The sequence below is a fragment of the Penicillium nucicola genome (assembly GCF_028828085.1).
Source record: "Penicillium nucicola strain IBT 29836 chromosome Unknown utg000002l, whole genome shotgun sequence".
Taxonomy (NCBI): Eukaryota; Fungi; Ascomycota; class Eurotiomycetes; order Eurotiales; family Aspergillaceae; genus Penicillium; species Penicillium nucicola.
Window position 1 is genome coordinate 3,574,582 of NW_026643126.1, and position 15,669 is coordinate 3,590,250.

Below are 15,669 nucleotides of genomic sequence, written 5' to 3' on the forward strand. Positions count from 1 at the left end.
ACGTGCATGACGAGGTATCGCTGGCCGATATACCTGAAACGAGAAATAAGCAAGCCAATGAGATGAATTTTGAATCCTTAGTTCTACGCAAATTGTGATATGGAACATGCCGTTGTGTGAGACGTGTGTGGTATATAGTGGTCGGCGCTAAACAAAGCGAGACATGAAACGGCGGCATTCTCCGCCCGGTGAGCGACTGCCAAGACTGGGGTCCCCCCGCAGACTCAACATTATCATTGCTCTGCGGACATTGGAAAATAACGAAAATGGCTTCCGTGGAGAAGAAATGTCTCCCTCTAGGGTATTCGCTTCATGACGGATATCCATCGACTCCGGAGTACCTCCATCTCCGCTCCGCTGCAGGACTATCGCCAAAGACGCCCTCCCAGGCGGCTGCAGTTCCCACGGGGAGCTGGTATGGATGCTATATCACCTTTAAAGAGGACGATTCAACCCCAAAGGCGGTAGCTATGGGAAGAATTATAGGAGATGGTGGCTGGTAATTTCCTCTATACTGCGCCTGTCGAGAATCTGAACTAAATGTTCGCTGATTAGGTACTTCCATATTGCGGACATGGCGGTTGACCCGGGACATCAAAGGAAAGGACTCGGAGATGCCATTCTGAAGGCGTTGCTTGCAAAGATCAAGCAAGATGCTCCGGCAGATGGCAAGCCTTATATCTCACTGTTGGCTGATGGACCGGGGAGACCTTTATATGCGAAAAATGGCTTTGTGGAAAGTGCGCCAGCGTCACTTGGTATGGTACTCAAAAATTAGATCTGCAAGTCGCAGCAATCCAAGTATTGCCATTGGACAGTTTACCTTAGGGCACACTGTACCTGGTAGCGTGGAGTGTGGGAGGCAGCCACGGCCTTGGCGACAGGATTAAGCCAAACCCAGCAACTTTCTACACTTCACCATCCCCCGATGATCAACTCATTTAGAGCCACAGTCCTTGAACATGTATTTAAAGATCCAAATGAAAACATCACATTACAAATACCATAATCCACCTCCGCATCCCTGAGAACCCCAGGTCCACCCTCGGCGTGCACTCTCCCGAACGTGGGGAAGCCGACGTCAAGGCCGTGGAACGGGACACCCGAGCGCCCAATGCCTTCAATCTGCAGCTGCTTGTGCCCCGTCGGCCCGTGGGGAAACCACCAAGAGATGCCGCATATCTCATCCCCCAGCACTTATCAAGCTCCATATTCTCCGCAGTCGGGTTCTCCAACCCCGAGCCCCGGACTTCTTGTCAAGGCTGCCCCGGACTGATTGGTTCAGGGGGAGTGAATGGTGGAGAGATGACCTGAGGAGAGCACATTCAGCAATTGACCCGCCGATCCAGCGTCGTGGCTGATTTATGCCCTTGGAGGCGTCGGATCCCGCCAGCCCTTCTTCTCTAGCCTAAAAGGGCTTGACCTCTTTTGCTCGCACATTCTGTGTTACATCTGGCTTGAAGAATCTGATTTTTCTTCAAGTCACTTCAGTATTATTATCACGATGTGGAAACATAACTTTCGAGGGAGGTCTCTGGTCTTTGCTGTTACAGCATGTTCGAGTCAGGTTGGTCGAATGTATCCAGTTGTTGGCTCTTGAACAAATAACTTACATTCAAATGAACCCAGGCATTCCTGTTGCTTGGCTATGATCAAGGCGTGATGAGCGGGTTGGTAGGAGCAGACAACAAATTCGGTCGAGATTTCGGTCACCCTGATGCCAACTTGCAGGGTGACATCGTTGCCCTTTATGACATTGGTTGTATTATCGGCTCGATTCTGGTCTTCTTCATTGGTGAACGGTACGGTCGGCGCTGGATGCTGATGGCTGGTGGTACAATCATGATTATTGGAACGATTATTCTGGCTTCTTCTAATACCGTGGCACAACTGATTGTCGGCCGCATTGTGACAGGCGTGGTGCGTTGTCTTCATATTTTGTTTGAGGCTTATGTACTGATCTAGCTTCCAGGGAAATGGAATGAACAGCAGTACGGCTCCTGTTTATCAGAGTGAAAGTGCACCATCCGACATCCGAGGAACGCTCTTGACGTTGCAAGGAACCATGACGATTCTTGGGCTCTGTATTGGTGAATAAATATTCTCATGTTTTCATGGTGACACAATACTGATACCATTCCTAGCTTATTGGCTCGACTATGGCACTAGCTTCACAGAGTCCTCCTTGCAATGGCGGCTACCACTAGCATTCCAAGCATTCTTTGCTGTCTGTCTGGTCCTACAAGTGATTGGGCTTCCCGAAACCCCGCGATGGCTCATGAAGAATGACCGCTACGAAGAAGCTCGAGACGTTGTTGCTGCTATCAACGACACCTCTATAGACGATCCGGTTGTACTTCAAACGTTGGCAGATATCGAAAAGGCCGTGCATGAAGATATTCAGGGAAGTGAAGTTGGCTGGCGCGACTTTTTCACCCACGGCAAACTTCAAAATTGGCGTCGACTGCTCTTGATTATCTTCATTGAAATTATGCAACAGTTTACGGGTTCGAATATGATGTAAGTTGTCATCCATGTCGAGTCTACCATTGAAGACTAACAAGGACAGTAATTACTACGCCCCAACAGTCTACACAGATGCCCTTCATATGGGGAGAAACATGTCGATGATTCTCTCGGGCTGTACGTCGCTCGCATATCTCGTTGGATCCGCCCTCCCTCTATTTATGATGGATAAATTTGGCCGACGTATCCTGCTCATGGTGTCCGCCGCTGGACTCTGTCTTTGTTTCGTCATGGTTGCGATCATGCTATCTATTGGGAAAGTACAAGACGCGTATGGTGCCACCGCCTTTATATTCTTGTTCCAAATCTTCTATGGGCTTGGATGGTTGCCCGTGCCATGGTTCTACCCGTCTGAGGTAAGTCACTATTTGTTATCTTCTTTTTCTACAACCTGACACCTGCTTCAGATTAGTACGACCTCCCTTCGATCTAAGAATGCCGCTATTGCATCTGCATTCAATTGGCTGTCCGTCTTTGCCGTGGTCAAGATCACACCCATTGCAATTCGTAAGTCTTCTCATGCCTACCACAGCCCTTTACCTTGTTTAAAATGAGTTGGACTAACTGAGCCCCACACAGAAAATATCGGCTGGCGTGTATTCGTGATATTCGCGGTCCTCAATTTCCTCTGGATTCCGATTGTTTACTTCTTCTATCCGGAAACCAAGGGCCTCGAACTCGAAGATATCAACTTGATCTTCGCGAAGGGTGGATTCACTGGCGGTGTCTTCTCCTCTGGTGGTCGTACTGTCATTCCTCATCAACATGCTCAGGAGACAGAGCTCGAGGGCAAGCAGCAAACTGCGCTGGTTGAGGATATCAATCATCATTGATTCACTTTACAAATTTGTTATGGCAGAAATTACTTATGGTTAGATATTGGCATTCATCTTTGAACGCAGGCAATACATGTTTTCACGATTTATCTATTGATCTAGAAGAGTAATTGAAAAGTTTCCACGGGTTTCGCCACCTGTTGACTCTTTATATTGAAATTGGTGATGCTTCATTCTTTACACTTTTCAAATGTGATAGATGTAAGGGATATGAGATACATTGATTTGGTATGCTACCACTTAGTAAAACTTCCATACATACCGAGTGCCCCTCAAGCCCAACGATGGCAAACATGTTTGATTGATAATTTCTCCCTTGCATTAAAATGGCAAACGTTTGATGCAATGTGAAGGGCAAAAAATGATACTGAAAAACAGCAAACATGTGACTGGTATATAACTAGCATCAAATTGGGGGTTGGCTTTTCAGCAACTGACTTTCCTACCATATCACGCATTCGCGACACAATTTCCACAATGTCATCCTTATTTATCGACGACTTATGGGATCATTACTTCTTATCCTAGCCACGTGGGGAACAGATCAAGTTCCCCAATAGCCTGTCGCTCAGTATGACCTCTGAATTCCTTCGCTGCATCGAACTGGAATGGGGCCCTCGGGCAGAATCCAGCCTCAGAAAGGCTGCTCCAAATTACCGAATTCCATACGCGAGAATGAAGGCAATGACGGAGTCATTCGCCTACGACATCAGTAACGAACGTAAGCAGACTTACGTACAGATAATGTATGCTTCTCCGCTACCACGCAGTTTGGAAGAGTTCTCTAAGAGCGTAAGAACTAATATGACCTTGGGATTTCTTCACTGCGTCGAGTTGGAATAGGGCTCTCGGGATGAACGTAGCCTCCGAGAAGCTGCAAGGATGTATCGGATTCTATACTATCAAATAAATACAATGACAGAATCATTCAACTACCATATTTTCGATGGACGAGAGTAGATTTATGTTCGTATCATGTATGCTCCCCTCCCCCACACACAATCCGACGCCACTAATAAGTTGGTCAAATTGTAGTCCGTTTTGATTACTGTATTTTATATCAACTTTCACCTTTACAATGATATCGAATTCTTCGCATCGTAATGTTTTACTCATTGTACGATACTTCCCAGCCCAAGCTACGGTACCTTTGTCGGTGATGATGGCAATCGAAAAAGAAATTAAACAAAATAGATTGGTATTTGTTGAAAGAGGAAATTATTTTCGAGTAAGAAGTAGGAGTTTAGGCGGGGTTTCCAGTGCTGTCGTACCGGAAGATACCAGTGGAAAGTGACTGGCTTATCTCCCCATCTCCGTGGCTCAAAACGACGCCTTCTCCCACAATCTCGAACTTCCCTTCTTCCCATTGTGTTCGGTCCACGTAAACATGAGCTGACATCTTTGGCTCACCCATGCGTAGGGTGATGTGCCGTCCATCTTTAACACGGCTCCTTATCTCGGTTGCCATGTTCGTGACACGCGTTTCATCATGGAACGAACAGCTACAATATTATTCAAGTATCAGCAATCGAGCAACATCTAGCACTAGTGAGGGACGTAACATACCGGATCTGTACCCAGCGGGCGCCGAGGCGACGAGCACTTCGGAACGCAATCTCTTCGGTGGCGGCCTTGAGAATAGAAGTCGGGACATTCGGGTATCGAGCGGCAGCAGCATCGAGATGATCGTAGGCATCGTCAGACCAAGATATCTTGATATTGGCGATAAAAGCGGGGGGTATGATCTGGCCGAAGCCTATGAGGAAAGTCAAACTCATGCATCTTAGTCAAAGTCTTGTATCACAATGTGGACTACGATAATCGTGAGGTTAGGTGATGTTGAAGAGAAGCAGAGACAGCGAAGCAGGAAATCGAGGGTTTCGATGATCAGTCTTGACAGCGAGGTCAAACGACTAAAGACAATAGACCTCATCAACAATAGGATTGTATTCAGTCTTATTGTCAGTTCTATTTAGTATTGTTCTCAATAGCCTATCCATTAATGACAATAAGGACAACAGGGACAATAACATCTCAGTTGTAATACTATGACTCGACATGCAACAAGGATAAACTCAGATTCTACAGGCCTGAATCTGGAAAGGAGAAAGAAAAAGGGAAATCTCAGGATTGAGAGGATGTTGACGATTACCTAATTAGGAAGGCATCCCAAGTCTGGTCCCCGGGTCACATGCCATTTCCCGCACGGCCACCCACTTTAATGTTGCGGTCCAACTCTATTTCCCATGACGCACTTCCCGCCTGCCTTCGCTTTCCATCGACAACCACCTTGCGACAACACACCTAGCACCATGGATAACCCCGACGACCAAATCCGACATGGATGCAGACCCGCCCGTGATGAAGCCAAATGGGCATGAAAATAGTGATGGCCAGGATAATTCACTCACAACACCGATGCCACAAGTTCTCTTAGGCGAGGACCCATATGACTCTGGTTACTTCTCCAACTCAGCTAGCAGCAAATGGTCTCCAAATATCGATACTCGGGACGGTCTCAACACACTCTTTACCCCTATTGATACACATATCAACAATGATACGGAAGACTTCGGTGATTTCGCGGACTCCGACAATGAGATGGATGTTGAAGAGTCCTGCGAGTCCTGGAAGGCATACGATAGTCGTGAAACCTCCTACGTCTTCTACCCCGTTTACGTTGGCGAAGTTTTGAACCAAAGGTACCAAGTCGAGCACAAAATCAGCCACGGGGCTACGTCGACTGTTTGGATGGCCCGCGACCTTCAGGGCGATATTGATGTTGCATTGAAAGTCATGTGTTCTGGGGAATGGGCCGAACACGAAATCTGTATACAGGACGAAGTCCTTCAAAGTGTTCAGGAAACGTCCCACCTTGTGACATATATAGAGACCTTTGTGCTTCATGGAGATGATAGAGATCATCAAGTTCTCGTGCTTCCCCTGGTTGGCCAGTACGTGGTGCCTCATGTTCTAAAGAGAGCCCCTATGACAACTCGTATGTCGGCTGCGCACCAGCTCCTCAAGGCTCTAGAAGGCTTACACAAGGGACAAATTATCCACCGTGGTGAGTTTAACCCTCTAGAGGATGTCAATTCGAACTTAGTAATATACTAATAAGGACTTTAGATCTAACAGACCGGAATTGTATGTGGGGCATGACTCCCCTCCACAACCTAATTAGAAGCGCTAAATACAAGGCACTTCGTCGCCCTCTCAAGAAAGCCATACCATTCACCAAACTCGCGAAATACGGGGAGCTTGTTCGCCCGATGAAAGTTCCAGACAGATTACGCACAGAGCAATTCTATCTCGCGGATTTCGGTCTCGCAATGAAAGTTGGCGATGAGCCTTTATATGGATTTCCACCTATGCAGTTTTGCTCCCCCGATCGCCTTCACGGCCAGAACCCGACCTTTGCCTGTGACATGTGGAGCTACATGATTGTCTTTGCGGAACTTTACCTCAGTCACCCGCCTTTTCCAGATCTCGGCGAGGGCGGAGTGGTAACTGGTATGGTGCAATTCCTGGGTCCACTGCCTGCTGAGTGGAAGGGATCCTACATCATCGACGGAGACCATTTGGACTCATGGTATGACCAAGACGAGAAATTCGATCCGAAACTGGCACTTGACGAAAGAATCAAACACTTCCGCCCCGATGTTGATCCTGTTGAGCGAGAGCTTGTACGCTCTATCATGGCCCAAGTGTTTACATTTGACCCGAGCAAACGTTTGAGTGCCACAGAGCTCCTAGAGGATCCGTTATTCAAGACTCTCATGGAGATCTATGACTGTTGAAAGAATGCCTCTTGATTCCATTCGGACTTACAACACATTTGTTCCCATGTCATTCTCACATTTTGTATTTTTGTTTTCATTTCCAAGTTTATGTTCTCCTGGTACTGACGTATTGCACTCATGGTGTGCGCATTGCCTTTTCAGTGGTTATGCATGTTTATGCACAACGAGTTGCTTTTCGTCATTGCCTTTCTGTTTATGATACCCTTGTTACATCCTTAATTTGCTAATTCAAACCCATCCCTTCAGGAGACTAATTTAATTGCAGCACCACAGCCTGGATACTGGACTATGATCTTCTGTTCCTCCTTCATTCAATTGAGGGGTATTTACCATAATCAAAATCGAAGAGGTGACTTGCCTTTTATATAGCTCCCTCCCCAGTGTATTATCCAGAAAGGTTCCTTCTATACTATAGAGCATAGCTATGGTGGAATCTGTGCATTTAACTTGTCAGTATGACTTTCTTCTACCGTATAACCAACCAGCTGGAGTATATCCAGTTCCAAGATGTTGCTCGATTCCCCCAACCGATCGCCCATGCACCATCGAACTGAAACAATATGCAAGCGCATGCAGAAGCACGGATGCCTATGCAGGTTGAAATAATACTGAGGGGGGTTCTCAGGTTAAGTTACGGAAAGAAACGACGCAACCGCATAGATAAACCCGCTCTACCCTCCATTTCCCAACCTAGAACATGAAAACCTAAAGGAACATGGAACTCAAAAAGAAATATACTTGTATAGACGACTCTCTCAACTAATCCTAGAAACTCTTCTTCAACCACTGCGTCTGCGAATTGCAATACCCGAGCAAACCAGTAAGCCCCCACTCAACCCCCATGCCACTCTGCTTATGGCCACCAAACGGCGCAGTAGGCGAAACATCGAAATGACTATTAACCCAAACAGAGCCCGACTGCAACTGATCCGCAATACGCGTCGCCCGCTCGAAATCCTTCGACCAAACCGACGACCCAAGACCCGTCTCCAGCGCATTCGCACGCTCGACCACATCGTCCTCATCAGACCATTTCATAATCGGCAAGATGGGCGCGAAGGGCTCTTCCTGCACGATGCGCGAGGATTCAGGCGGGTTGTCGATGATGGTTGGGTGGATGAAGTAGCCCGTGGAGTTCTCGATCGAACCACCGAGTACGGGGTTTAGGTTCTCCGTTGTGATAGAAGAGAATAGCTCTTTGGCCTTTTCAAACTGCATTTCGTTTTGCACTGGTCCGAAAAAGGTGTCTGGTTCGGTTCCGTGGCCTACCTTGAGTGTTGTGACGAATGTGATTAGCTTGGAGAGGAATTCGTCGTAGATGCTTTCGTGGACGTAGAGCCGTTTGATCATCATGCAGATTTGGGAACTGCAGAGGTAGGAGAGGATGCCGATTTTCGGGATGATCGTGTCGATGTCTACGTCGTTGCAGATGATTGCGGGATCGTTTCCACCTAGCTCGAGGGTTACGCGTTTGAGGGTCTTGGCGCAGGAGGCCATGACTCGTTTTCCCGTTATGATTGATCCTGTGAAGCTGATTTTGTCGATCCCGGGATGGTCGGTGAACATGGGTCCGAGGGAGTCGTCGCCGCTGAGACATTGGATCACTCCTGGTGGGAAGAAGTGGGTTGCTAGCTCTGCGAGCTTCAGGTCACAGTATGGGGTAAAGGGCGATGGTTTCACGATCACCGTGTTGCCGGTATAGACGGCCGACACGATCTTGCCTACGGCTAGTAGGACGGGGAAGTTCCAGGGCACGATGGCGCCGACCACGCCCATGGGTGTATGGCGCTGCACGATCTTGCGGTCGTCTGTCTCTTCGATAACATTCTCCTTGATCTCGATTGAGCTTAGTCCGCGGGTCCAGACGCTCGCCATTCCCACTTCTGCGGTTGCCTGGGTCAATGGCTTGCCTTGCTCCATTGTCAGAGTCTTTGCGAACCCGTCCGCGTTGGCGTCGATGGCATCGGCCCAGGCGTTGAGGGCCTTGCGGCGTTCATCAAAGGATGTCTTGGACCAGGTTTTGAATGCTGCTCTGGCGGCTTTCACAGCCTTGTCGAGGTCATCCTGGGTTGAGACTGGGACGGGTGGGTTGGACTGAGTGGTGGCTGGGTTAATTCCAGTTCGAGTTTGTGAAGTAGAGGTTAATTCATTGTTGATAATATTTGAAAAGGTCTATGATATTCAGTGAGTGACATTTTGGCGAAGATTCATGGATGTGTGAGAAGCTTACCTCAAACTCCAATAGCTTGAAGTCCGTCATCTTGACAACTTATACAGTAGTGTTGGTATCTTTTTTATGTAAAGGAAAAGCTAAGAAATGGGAGTGTCAGGCAATATGACTGGATTTATAGTACTATGATCAGTGCTTTATCCGTCATTCGTTCCCGAACGGCGGAAAGTAGCCTTGAGTATCATAGACTTTAAGCCTATACTGATAGGGGGCCCGGAAATAGTAATTTCATGGTGATTATGACCCAATCACTACTCACTGTTATCAGCCCATCGAACTCATATGTCCGCATTTGGCTTCGCATTACGCTGATTCGTCGCATATACCCCAAACCAAGACCTTTCCCAAGTGCGGGGATGCGGGGATCTCTCAGACTCCAGTATAATTCCGCTCTTTCTTCTGATTCAAAGGTCATGAATCACTATGCCGGCATATATTCTCGGTATCTGAGCGACTTCGGAATGTCTAGACGGTACTTTTGGAGTATTTCAGCCGCTTCGTTGATATGTGGCTGCTTGCTGCAGATAAGCTCCTTGGGAGAGGGAATCCGTGGGAGGGGTAAAGCTGCGCTCCGCTTGTCTTTCACTGATCTGGTCTCTTAATGGTCTTATTTAGTCTTATTAATTGGTTTCCGGTACCTCAACTCCAAAGCACCGCAATAAAAGGTGAAGGGTGAGTTGTTTGTGGCATAGTCGCGCATTTGAAGTTGCCCGTCACCGCACGGAGCTATCATACCAAAGGCAGGGTAGAGGTTCTGGTGGGCATACTCTGTAAACGGGAACACATTGGGGTAGTATTCAAACAATCGTGTCTAGACCTCGACTATTGCGGTAAGACAAAGGGAGAGAAGGCTGTGGACGTTGAAAAGAAGCAGTGCACAGACCAGCATGACATCATCTGGTCTCCTTGGTTAGCATTCATCATCCACACGTCGTGTTAATTTATATCCCTACACACCCATGTCGATCACATTCACCAGTCTGCCAATAGACCGTGTGGCTATTTCAAGAAAGACCCTTGCATGGTGGCGACACCGTGCTGAGTGGGTATCTTCACGATGATCGACCTTCGGATGACGTCCCGCGTCAGCGCCTCTTCTGTCAACAGTTCTTGTCTCTCGTTTGTGATAACGAGTTTGTGCTTGGCGTACGTCGAACAGATATCAGGTTCCACCATACATCGATGTCATGAATGAGCTTCGTCTATATAAAGAGCTTGTTTGTCGTGCAGAATTTAGAATATATATTCAACCAATCCAGTCAACATTCACAAGCACATTCCTCCTCAAGTCTACTACTTCAAACAACTGAAATCCATTACAATCTATCAAAATGTTCCACCGTCGTCGCAATCCCACTGTTACTCGCACCAGTAAGCCGACCCTCATGACCCGTCTCAAGGGCCGCAATGCGAGATCGCGCACTGTCAAGACTACCACCACTACCCACCCCAATGGCACACATGCTACTCATGGCACACATGCTACCCACGGCACACATGCCACCCATGGTCACCATGGTCACCACGGTCACGGATATGGAGCAACAACCACCCGCACCGCACCAGCCCACCACCACCGTCGCAAGACAAGCCTGGGTGACAAGTTCTCGGGTGCCATGATGAAGCTGAAGGGGTCGTTAACACACCGTCCCGGTGTCAAGGTGCGCACAATCTGATTCATCCCCCAATCTTATGACTCTTGCTAACGTGGACTGAAATAGGCTGCTGGAACCCGCCGCATGCATGGCACTGATGGCCGTGGAAGCCACACCCACCGTGTTTACTAAGTAATGCCGCACGATGTCACGAGCTACGAGAGCAACTTTTCAATATCCCTTGATGCTTAACTGTATAATATGATTTCCTACTGTTTTTATACGCACTGTACATATAACAATTTCCTGAAATACTCCCACGATATAACCATTTCATGAGTGAGGTGTAATTTTGTACTTCATCAATCTTGATTTCATTATCTATGAATCATCATCATCTATTCACATAACAACTATATACACGTCTATGATGCAAGTCATGATACAAAAGGCCAACCTGACAGACAAGATCGTAATCAAAGCAGACCTCGCAACGCCTCACCCAAAGCCATAATAGCCATAGCCTGGCCATAAGGCATAGACGTCAAGGGGATCTGCTTGTAGAAATCAAGACAGTCACCCATGCCAGTACCAAAGCTAGTATTCTGCAGCTCACCCCGCTCATCAATATCACCCATAACAGCAGCGATCGCCTTCTCCGCCACCTCGCGATACTGGGGACCAATATAGCGTTTCCGGACAGCCTTCAAAATACCATAAGCAAAGCCAGCAGTGGCAGAGGCCTCGACATAGGAATCGGGGTGGTCGAGAAGAGTGTGCCACGCGCCCGAGGGAGACTGCAGACGCTGCAAAGCCTCACACTGTGCTTCAAGGGTATCAATCAGGTGAAGACGAATGGGGTCATTGGGCTGCAAATCAAGCAATTCAATGATCTCAGGAATAACAATGGTGACCCAACTGTTACCGCGGGCCCAGCGCGCATCGGCAAAATTGTGACCACCATCCTCGAAGGTCCATCCATGGAACCACAATCCAGTCTTGGTATCGAAGAGATACTTGATATGCGTCAGGAACTGCTTCTTGGCCTCGTCGATGTATTCAGGCCTGTTGAGCAACTTTCCAATCTTCGCCAGCGGCATCACGGTCATCATCAACGTATCATCCCACAGCTGCTGATAGTTCTCGGTGATGTACGTGATATGCTGCATACCGCCGTACCGGGTGCGCGGCAATTCATGCATGGCCCATTCGGCCCAAGAATCCAGCCACGGGAGATATGTCACGTTGCCGGTTTTCTCGTAGACGTAGGCCAGTGTGAGGAAGACGGCCATTGTGTTGATGTTCTTGGTTGTGCCGCCCTCGGCAAAGCGGTCGGCGAACCAGTCTTCAATGATCTTGAGCAGGCGCTCGTCGCCGGTCAGCTCGTAGTATTTCCACACTCCGTACAGGCCAATGCCGTGCGTCCATTCCCAGCCGGCCCATGACTTGGTGTCGATTATGCGGCCGTCTGGGAGGGGGAGCAGGAATTTGCCTGTTTCATCTTTGATATTCACTAGGTTGTCGATTAGGAGATTGACGGCGCTGTGGATTTCGGGGCCGGTGGGCTTGGAACTGGCCATGGTGAGATGTTGGAATGCTGGATGTCTGGCGAATCAGGTTCACGTTCACGTTCACTTTCTTGACCGCAGAAAAATTAAATCGCCAAACGCCAGACCCGGGAGTCCTAATAAGTGCTGGCGTTAAAGAGTTCTTCCACTAATGGGCTGCGGACTCGGACGCCACGTCGGTTCCCCGCGCGAGCCAAGCTGCTTTCGGGTCAGAGATGCCCGAGTCAGTTCAACCCCCACGGTCAAGTGCAAGGCTAAACAGCCACTGGCCACTCATCCCGGCCCAGTTCCCCCCTCCGTCCGTTTAAGCGAGTCGTGGATTCTCAGCTCGGGATAGTGCTTCCCCGGACTGTACAGCGGGGAAAGCTAGTCTGTCCCTTGCCAAGAAATCCCGGGGTAAAGAGTCTGGCACGGTGCTTGAATCTCGGTTAATAGTATGTTGAAAGCATGTTCACGACGCCACATGACTATCTGAGATCCCTGGCTGGTCTCGGCTAAGCGTGTTGAATGTGGTTAGAATGCGAGTATGCACGGTCCTGGCCTATTGGCCGTCATTATAAGGACGTTGGACTCCGTCTGTGTCCCAGGAATCCCAGTGTCTTGTATCTGTGTCCTGTCTACAGAGACTGCCTTGGTACACTGATTATCCTTCACCATGGCCGACGGCAAGGATCAGCCCCAGCAGGGCATTGAGCCTGCTCCTGCTCCTATTCAGCATCAGGTCGAGATGGGCGAATACCAGAGCAAGCAGGACATCACCCATGTCGAGCAGGTCTTGTCTGGGGAAGATTTGAAGAAGGATAATATGGACACTAGCCGTGTCGACAAAGAAGTTCAGGCCTATGCCGCCGATGTGGCAGTGGAGATCGATCCGGAGACTGACAAGCGTCTCAAGCGCTTGATCGATCGTCGTGTTCTGGTCATTATGATCTGCACGTACTTCTTGCAAGCTCTGGACAAGGGAACTATGTCTTTCTCTGCTATCATGGGTATCAAAACGGATGCACATTTGGAAGATGGCCAAAAGGTACGTTCATCTGTACTATATTCCACCTGCTGTGCTAATCTCACTCCTTTGTATAGTATTCCTGGTTGACAACCTGTATTTACATCGCCGTCCTCACGGTCGAATACCCGACCAACTGGATTATTCAACGCGTTCCAATTGGTAAATACCTCGGCATCAACATTTGTCTCTGGGGTACGATTCTGGCCCTGCATGCTGCTTGCCACAATTTTGCTGGACTGGTCACCGTCCGCACCTTGCTGGGTATCTTCGAGGCCTGTTGCCAGCCTATCTTTGTCACATTGTCATCCATGTGGTATAAACGCGAGGAACAAGCAGCCACCGTCACATACTGGTATGTTCAAGTTGAGCTCATGATCTGATCGGAATCTGACACAATTAGGTACATGATGAATGGCGCTCAGCAAATCGTCGGCGGTCTTCTGGCCTATTGCTTCACTCTGATCGGCTCGGATAAGGTGCTCAAGTCGTGGCAGGCGCTATTCCTTACGTACGGATGTATTTCCGTCATCTGGGGTCTCTTCGTCATCTGGTACATGCCTGACTCCCCCATGCGTGCCAAGTGCTTCACTGAGGAGGACAAGCGCCTGATGGTCGAGCGTCTGCGTTCCAACCAAACCGGTATTCAGAACAGACAGTTCCGCGCATACCAGATGTGGGAAGCCTTCCGTGATCCTCAGATGTGGTGCTACTGTGCCGTGCAGATGTTCACTACTCTCCCCACCAGTGGACTCGGTGCTTTCTTCACTATCATCATTAAGAGTTTCAATTTCACTACTCTGCAGACTCAGTTGCTTGCTATGGTGCTGGGTGCTTATATTATTGTTGTTCTGTTATCTTCGGCTTGGTTGGTGAAGAGGTTTAACCAGAACTTGCTGGTCATGCTGGGTTTCATCATTCCGTACGTGACTTCCCCTATGTTCCCGTTGATCTTTCACTAACGTGATGCAGTTCATTTATTGGAACAATCGTCCTTATGACTGTTGAGAACACCACTTTGTCCACCAAGGTCGGCCTGTTGATCAGTTACTATATCACCATGTCCTTCTGGTCCGCCCAAACCCTCACCCTGTCAATGGTGTCCCGAAACGTCGCCGGTCAAACCAAGAAGGCAACCGTCGTTGCAGCGACATTTGTTGCTTGGGCTACTGGAAACGCCATTGGTATGCTACCATCTTTTCTTGTCTATAGATGTGGTCTGAATAATACTAACACGCTCAGGCCCCCAAGTCTTCCTTGACAGAGACGCGCCCCGGTACCATATCGCCTGGAGTGTCCACCTCGCCTGCTATGCATGCATGGTCTCGGCTGTCATTTACCTCCGTTTCTATCTTAAGCGCCAGAACGCCAAAAAGGATAAGCTGTTGGCTGAGGCTGGACTCACTGCCGCCGACCCGAATCTCATCCACGCTTTCGAGGACAAGACTGATCAGGAGAACATGAACTTCCGATATGTTTATTAGATACCCTTTGATGATTTGAGAATTTGTTTGGGTTGGATATCGGTGATTGGGGTTCTAGAATTAATTTAGTTTTAGGTTTAGCCTAAATATGAAGATGTTGGGCCTGCCGATATCGGTGTGTTTATTTGAGGTTGGACATGTACAGTAGAGTATCGTGGACCTTCTGAACCATTCAGTCCAGCTGTGAGATGCTGCCGAAGTAAATATCCATCCCTGGATCATTACATAGTCATTTCTGTCGCCCTCATTCCACTCTACCTTTTCTCTCTGAGAGCCCCTCCAATACCCCACACTTGCACCGGCCTAAGATTCTCCACTGCACTCGAGATAGACTGCAACTTTTACCTAATTTGCAACTAACCCCTCAAGGAAATAGCAGACAGCAGAAGCAATTAGCATCAAAGAACAATAAGAGAATACGACCCTTCGGGTGATATCTTATCAAATCCCCTCAGCCGATCGCCTGTCGGCGGTCTCCGCCTCAACTCGCCCATCCATGAAACGAGACCGTCTCTGGGATTATTAAAAGCCAGCTAGAATCCACTTTGACAGCCAGTTTCGCAGTTAAAATAATACTACAAACACCAGAACTCCAACTAACCCAGCAAAAACCCCATCAAA

The 15,669-nt window shown here is 48.4% G+C and overlaps 8 protein-coding genes across 8 annotated transcripts; 5 read left to right on the forward strand and 3 right to left on the reverse strand.

The window, feature by feature from the left end:
- Positions 1-266: 266 nt before the first annotated feature.
- Positions 267-778, forward strand: N7511_003104 (GNAT family N-acetyltransferase; the record flags this gene model as incomplete). Its single annotated transcript, XM_057125529.1, has 2 exons — positions 267-499; positions 556-778. 2 exons carry the CDS (start codon positions 267-269, stop codon positions 776-778), a joined length of 456 nt encoding a protein of 151 aa, XP_056987688.1.
- A 726-nt stretch (positions 779-1,504) lies between these two features.
- N7511_003105 (sugar porter family MFS transporter) lies at positions 1,505-3,359 on the forward strand (the record flags this gene model as incomplete). Its single annotated transcript, XM_057125530.1, has 7 exons — positions 1,505-1,567; positions 1,630-1,920; positions 1,973-2,090; positions 2,145-2,520; positions 2,570-2,882; positions 2,934-3,033; positions 3,106-3,359. 7 exons carry the CDS (start codon positions 1,505-1,507, stop codon positions 3,357-3,359), a joined length of 1,515 nt encoding a protein of 504 aa, XP_056987689.1.
- A 1,246-nt stretch (positions 3,360-4,605) lies between these two features.
- N7511_003106 (uncharacterized protein) lies at positions 4,606-5,140 on the reverse strand (the record flags this gene model as incomplete). The annotated part of the gene is made up of 2 exons (XM_057125531.1): positions 4,606-4,864; positions 4,929-5,140. The coding sequence occupies 2 exons, from the start codon at positions 5,138-5,140 to the stop codon at positions 4,606-4,608; spliced, it is 471 nt and encodes a 156-aa protein (XP_056987690.1).
- Positions 5,141-5,702: 562 nt separating this feature from the next.
- On the forward strand, positions 5,703-7,162 carry N7511_003107 (kinase domain-containing protein; the record flags this gene model as incomplete). Its single annotated transcript, XM_057125532.1, has 2 exons — positions 5,703-6,429; positions 6,492-7,162. 2 exons carry the CDS (start codon positions 5,703-5,705, stop codon positions 7,160-7,162), a joined length of 1,398 nt encoding a protein of 465 aa, XP_056987691.1.
- A 768-nt stretch (positions 7,163-7,930) lies between these two features.
- On the reverse strand, positions 7,931-9,425 carry N7511_003108 (aldehyde dehydrogenase family protein; the record flags this gene model as incomplete). Its single annotated transcript, XM_057125533.1, has 2 exons — positions 7,931-9,337; positions 9,396-9,425. 2 exons carry the CDS (start codon positions 9,423-9,425, stop codon positions 7,931-7,933), a joined length of 1,437 nt encoding a protein of 478 aa, XP_056987692.1.
- A 1,301-nt stretch (positions 9,426-10,726) lies between these two features.
- Positions 10,727-11,182, forward strand: N7511_003109 (uncharacterized protein; the record flags this gene model as incomplete). Its single annotated transcript, XM_057125534.1, has 2 exons — positions 10,727-11,056; positions 11,117-11,182. The coding sequence occupies 2 exons, from the start codon at positions 10,727-10,729 to the stop codon at positions 11,180-11,182; spliced, it is 396 nt and encodes a 131-aa protein (XP_056987693.1).
- Positions 11,183-11,466: 284 nt separating this feature from the next.
- Positions 11,467-12,570, reverse strand: N7511_003110 (glycoside hydrolase family 88/105 protein; the record flags this gene model as incomplete). The annotated part of the gene is made up of 1 exon (XM_057125535.1): positions 11,467-12,570. One exon carries the CDS (start codon positions 12,568-12,570, stop codon positions 11,467-11,469), a length of 1,104 nt encoding a protein of 367 aa, XP_056987694.1.
- A 643-nt stretch (positions 12,571-13,213) lies between these two features.
- N7511_003111 (uncharacterized protein) lies at positions 13,214-15,048 on the forward strand (the record flags this gene model as incomplete). The annotated part of the gene is made up of 5 exons (XM_057125536.1): positions 13,214-13,585; positions 13,642-13,919; positions 13,968-14,486; positions 14,537-14,748; positions 14,807-15,048. The coding sequence occupies 5 exons, from the start codon at positions 13,214-13,216 to the stop codon at positions 15,046-15,048; spliced, it is 1,623 nt and encodes a 540-aa protein (XP_056987695.1).
- Between the last annotated feature and the right edge of the window lie 621 nt (positions 15,049-15,669).